Source organism: Sinocyclocheilus rhinocerous, unplaced genomic scaffold (genome assembly GCF_001515625.1).
Source record: "Sinocyclocheilus rhinocerous isolate Xijiao unplaced genomic scaffold, SAMN03320098_v1.1 scaffold284, whole genome shotgun sequence".
NCBI classification, from domain to species: domain Eukaryota; kingdom Metazoa; phylum Chordata; class Actinopteri; order Cypriniformes; family Cyprinidae; genus Sinocyclocheilus; species Sinocyclocheilus rhinocerous.
Window position 1 is genome coordinate 405,419 of NW_015628031.1, and position 5,544 is coordinate 410,962.

The window sequence follows — 5,544 nt, forward strand, 5'->3', positions numbered from 1 at the left end:
GAAATAATTTTAGCTTTTTTTTTTTCCACATGAGGATGAATAAATAAAGAATTAATTTCTTAAACCATTTCTTTAACTTCATGTGTCTTTCTTCTATTAACATTTTGTGTTGTTTTATATTGGCATCTCAGGGCCGCCCTCCACACTCAGTGCCTTTGCGATCCCATTTCTTTGGGAGAGCCAGTTTCTTCCACTCACCTGGAGATGAATCATTTAAAAGAATCATTTGTCTTGCCTGTAGAACTGTTTCATGACGTTATTTCCACAAGAGACTTCTGAAGTTTCGCATCGACTGCCATGTGTCTTTTTGTCTTCATCTGGGCCGGCATGTCTACCAAAGATCTCTTGTTTGCATTGTGGATTGGTTTAGGTTCTTATTGAATCGCTTCTTCCAAAGCAGAATATGCATGATATAAGCTGACAACACAGAGCTGTAATGTAATGACAGCCTGTACATAGGTTTTTATGCTAAATACTAACTTACGACACGCAAACGAACATCAAACACTGATAGAAACAGTCCGTGATGCACATGCAATAAACGGGTGATTCTGCTACTTCTTCTGGACACAATGTCTAAAGCAAGAGATGCTGATCATTTTTTTGGCTATATGTATCTATTTAAGGGTGATTTCCATAAAAACATGTCGTATTTTACCCCAACGTTAATGTTTACATCAAAACAACAAAGCCTAAATTTAGAAACATTAACTTTTAATGCATTTTGAAATAATTTTAGTGACAGTTATGCACATTAATTACTGTAATGCATCTGGTTGTTTTTACTTTGAGTTGGTGCTTCTCATTGCTTTGTGGTTTCTGAAATATCCTATAATACAATAATTTTTTAATGTAAAAAAAAAAAAATCTAATTAAATGCAGGACAACAAAAACTGATATATAAATAGTTTACTTTGAATATTGTAATATTTGGGGAAAATATATATATAATTTTTTTTTCATGTTACTGCAATGAGACTTTTTTTTTTTCAGCAAAATCTTCTTAATTGTTAATGTCACAATTTCAAAATTATTAATATGCATATAGATGGGCTTAATTATATTGCCAAATATAATTTCATGTCATTTCTTTTTGATTTTAGGGTGAAATATGAGCTGGGCAGATTTCATGAGATTCGCCCGTCATGTGCTTCCTCCACACTAACACAAACACTCATAGTCAAGGTTTACTGTAGTTACGGACTTACAGGAGGACTTGAAAGCTATTTGCTGTACTGCTTTACTGTATAGAGTGTCTGATAGGAGATTGTTTACGTTTTTGTGTCTTTTTGTGTAATAATAACCAGGCTGACTAAGTTTAGTGTCATAATGTTTTAGATGGAGGACAGAATTTCCTTCCTTCCTTAGAAACCAAGAAATGAGTAAACAGAGATAGATGTCTTTTTATTTGTTCCAAATATGTTTTCTTTATTTTTAATGTCCTATACTACTGCCTCACCGAACGTAAAAGTGTGCCAGGCGACGTTCAGTTGTGTTTTCATGTCTATGTAACACATTATTGACATGTGATATCTGCTCTGTCGTTAGCTAGTAAATAAATATACAAGTATTTTACCAGCATTCATCTGTTTTGCCTGACTTTCATAGCCTTATTATCCAGGTAGTTTACATTTAATGGGTCTATTATCACCGACTATAATTTTGTGGAAAGTTTTTTGAAAACAAATTGACCATATTTACTTTAATAACACATCCTCCTGGTCTTATAAGGAACAGTTAATCAGTGCACATTATTGCACAAGGACAAAAGTTTGTCTTTGTAGTCTTAAAACCTTCAATAATAGAGAGACGTACATTCAATTCCTGATGGATAAAATAAAGTCCTTACACATTTTTACTGTCGAATATCCTCTTTCTCTTAGAAAACGTTGCATTGCGGGAAAAAAAGGGATTCTGAACACTTTTTCCAGTGAAACAAGGCATTATTTATGGATAATTTTGTCAGTATTCACTCAAAAACTGAGCTTAGATCAATGATGCAGTTCAAAAAAGAAATACAAAACCTGTGCTAAGAAAAAAAAGTTGATGATAAAAAGATTGAATCAGATATTTGGTAATAATATAGCATAAAGAGAAACTGCTACGCTATTTTTTGGTAATTTTTGATTGTGAACGCCACAAGTGTAATGTCCCAAAAAAGTACAAAATTATCCATTTTTAGGGAAGTTTTTTGAGCAAAGTCAGTGAGTTTTAGTCCAATGAGATAACATTAAAGGAATAGCTCACCAAAAATGAAAATTCTGTCATTTACTCTCGCTCAAGTTCTTTCCAAACCTGTATGAGTTTCTTTCTTCTGTTGAACACGAAAGAAGACACTTTGAAGAATGTTGGTAACCAAACAGTTGGCGGTAGCTGTTGACTTCCATAGTATGGAAAATAGTCATTGACTACCGTCAGTATTCTTCAAAATATCTTGTTCAGAATGAGGGTTAATGCTTTATTGCTTGCAAAATGTATATTGTGCATTTAATGTAAATGCTGTTTAAATTTCCTTTTTTATTTAGGAAATAATAAAATTATCTGTGGCAGTCGGCAGCATGCTACAAATGCAGTTTAAACCTAAAAGCAAAACACTCAATGTTTCACTTTAATCCAGCATTTGGAAATATAGATTAGAACTAATTAGACTAATAAATAAATGGCACAGCAGAATTATGCACGTACAGATATGGTGGCGAATCTTTTGAACGGCGTGTGTGTGTGTTGCAGTGGGTTCTGCAGTGATTGGACACTATGATATTTCAGACACTCACTCCAAACAGGAACAGCAGTCGCAGTCGCTCTCAGGTTCGTTTCTACTGTAGTTTGACTGTACATTCATACGCATTGGCTGCGTCCCAACTCGCATACTATTATTAGATTAGCAAACTTGTAGTACTTTCAAAAATGTGCATCAATACATGCATTTAGATCACAATTCCTTGCACTACCAAAGAGACATTTTGTGATTTTTGTACAATTTCACCCTTTTCCGTTGACAAAATCTTGTTACATCAGTTTCTCTCATATTTCATTCTGAGGATGGCAGTGAATGTTGAAGCTGTAGGGTTTTTGTCGTTTTGCTGAATGTAGTGTGTTGTTTGTGTAGGTGCAGTTACAGCAGTAGAAGTCCAGCCATCTCAGGTGAGTCTGGCGTCCACAGACAGTGAAGTGGAGATCGTTGGAGTTCAAGAGAACGCCAGGTGAGCCGATCCTCGTCGTTCAGCAGTCATTTAGTAGTATTCATTTGCTAAGTAGGTAATCAATAACATGCACATCATAAATTGGTAGTTTAAATACAGAGTTCTGGCATGAAACTCTAGATGGCGCAGTCCGATTCAAGCCTCGGTACTTGCTCTGCCGCAGAAGCGTAGCAGCTCTATTCCACCAAGGCCAAATACATTAACATTGTCATGTACATTACCATGCCTATCCCTCCGAGAGTTGTCATGACAGAACTATATTTAAACAACAATTCTTGTAGAATGTATCGTGTATCATGACCTTGTAGTAATTGTGAAACTACACTGAATATTTGGACTATTATTAAAAAAAATCCTTAAAAATCATTGGTCACACCACACAACTATTTTTTAGAAGCAAAAACCATAAAAAGTGATTAATAAATAAATGACTGGTTGCAGCTCCTATATATATATAATGCTTTATATTACACCCAATGCAAAAAAAAAAAAAAACTGATCTTGATTCTATCCATTTGTATATGCGCTTTTAACATTATTTTATTTTAAAGTGACCCTTCCAAAGTAATTTTTATTGTAAGTGGATTTCAATTTAAATGAAATAGGAGGGAATAGGATTTTACTTAATTTTAGTACTTTACAAAAGGGATCAATTCATTAGCATTTCTTAATGCGTTGGGTATCATGAACTTTCTGCATTTACAGGGTTTTCTTTAAAAGTATTAATTCATTAATGAAGGCATTAAATTGGAGCAGAAAGTCTTTATTTCATAAAGTCATGGCGTCGAATGTTGCATGCACTGCAAAAAGTTAATATCATTCTCAGTGTTTGTTTTCCAATAACATTCTTAAATAAAGATACACTCACCCGAGACATAAAATAACACAAGAAATCTTGTTTTCTGAGAAATTAAACAAAATTGAGTTTATGCTTAAATTCAGAGCAAATATTTGCCAATGAGAAAAATATTAGAACAAGAAAAAAATATCTGCCCATGGGCTCAGAAAAATCAACTTAAATCAAATGGGAATACCCCTTTGACACATATGTTCTTCTTTTAAGCATAGTCACTTTATTTTCAGTTTCTCAGAAAGCGCTAAACTTCATATCTTCATTTTGTAACTCAAGTAGGCCTAAATCTTTCTTGATTTGAGAATGTTTACATATTTGAACTGTAAAATAAGGCATGAATACCAAGTAAGTTATTCATTTTTTGCACTATATGCAACATTTGTTGCCAAGAATGTACAACTTTGAGCTCATATTTAAGACTTCATATGTGGAAGGGTGGATTAAGATCGGCAGAAACCCTGTTTATTTCATTTTTCGAGTTACTTTGAATTCTGATGTTTTTGTTATTTTCAGCGTGGTCTCCAGGTTTCCTCGCGGCGGAGTGATCCAGTCGCTTTCTTCCTGGAAGCAGAGAGCTCCAGCTCAGTGGACGTCCGTCTCGGCGCAGTCCGGCTGGGTTCCTCCTCCTGAGGTGGTGGATCTGACACTGGATGAAGACCGGCACAGATACCTGCTGTGATCAAACACACTCACAAACACTCACACGCTTAGATACACACTCATATACATGTGACTGGTGGGCCGAGTGACTCAAACCAGAACACAGAATGATGCTTTCATTAAATGAAAAACACTTCAAACTGTTCAATGTTTGCTTCTGGTACACTTTGATGATATGCCTGATGAATTATTTGCTACTGTGAGTGAGACAGCAATGTGAATAAATGACAGCAGATTTTATAGGGTGGTAATGGTTAATGAGCAAATACTATACCAAGTTCTCCCATGATAAAGTCAAGTATCAAAGCTAAGTTAAAATCTTAAAAACAAAATATGGGGCTTCCTTATAGAAGTTAATACTCAATGTAAACAGGTGGATCTCACAAAAACTGGTCATATTTCACTCCAAAATCAAGAATATAGAATTTATATTTAGCCGAAAGCAAGCAAGACTGTTTTTTAGTACTTTTAAGATTTTTGAATTATGACATTTATTGTCATTTTTAAAAAGAACATAATTTGAAATATTTAAAATGTACTGATTTAATTCAAAAAAAAAATTTTTATTATATTATTCAAATAATTTTATCCTTGCCAATGTTTTTTTTTCTTCTGTAATACAGTAAATCATGGATGCTCTACATTAGAGTGTTTATGAAAATGTCAAATTTAGAAAATGTTAATCATCCTAAAAATATGCTGTTTATTTCTTTATTTGAAATCAATAATATGATTTTGGGGCATTTTTGTGAGATTCAGCCGAAAACGTTTAATCGCTCCTCAAACCTCAGTCATTTCATAATGGCAAATCAGGGACGTTTTACTTTG

General features: G+C 33.9%; 1 protein-coding gene across 2 annotated transcripts in view; it reads left to right on the forward strand.

The window, feature by feature from the left end:
* The window catches only part of LOC107737162 (uncharacterized protein C18orf25-like), a 16,818-nt gene extending 11,644 nt beyond the window's left edge, over positions 1–5,174 (forward strand). Inside the window, exons 3-5 of one of the 2 annotated variants that reach the window (XM_016548602.1) lie at positions 2,731–2,808; positions 3,125–3,203; positions 4,570–5,174. In XM_016548602.1, the coding sequence (XP_016404088.1) occupies positions 2,731–2,808; positions 3,125–3,203; positions 4,570–4,735 (323 nt within the window). In that variant the 3' untranslated portion in view covers positions 4,736–5,174. Of the gene's footprint in view, positions 1–2,730; positions 2,809–3,109; positions 3,204–4,569 lie in introns of both variants that reach the window. The other variant, XM_016548601.1, reaches the window with a different exon arrangement.
* The last annotated feature ends 370 nt before the right edge of the window (positions 5,175–5,544 follow it).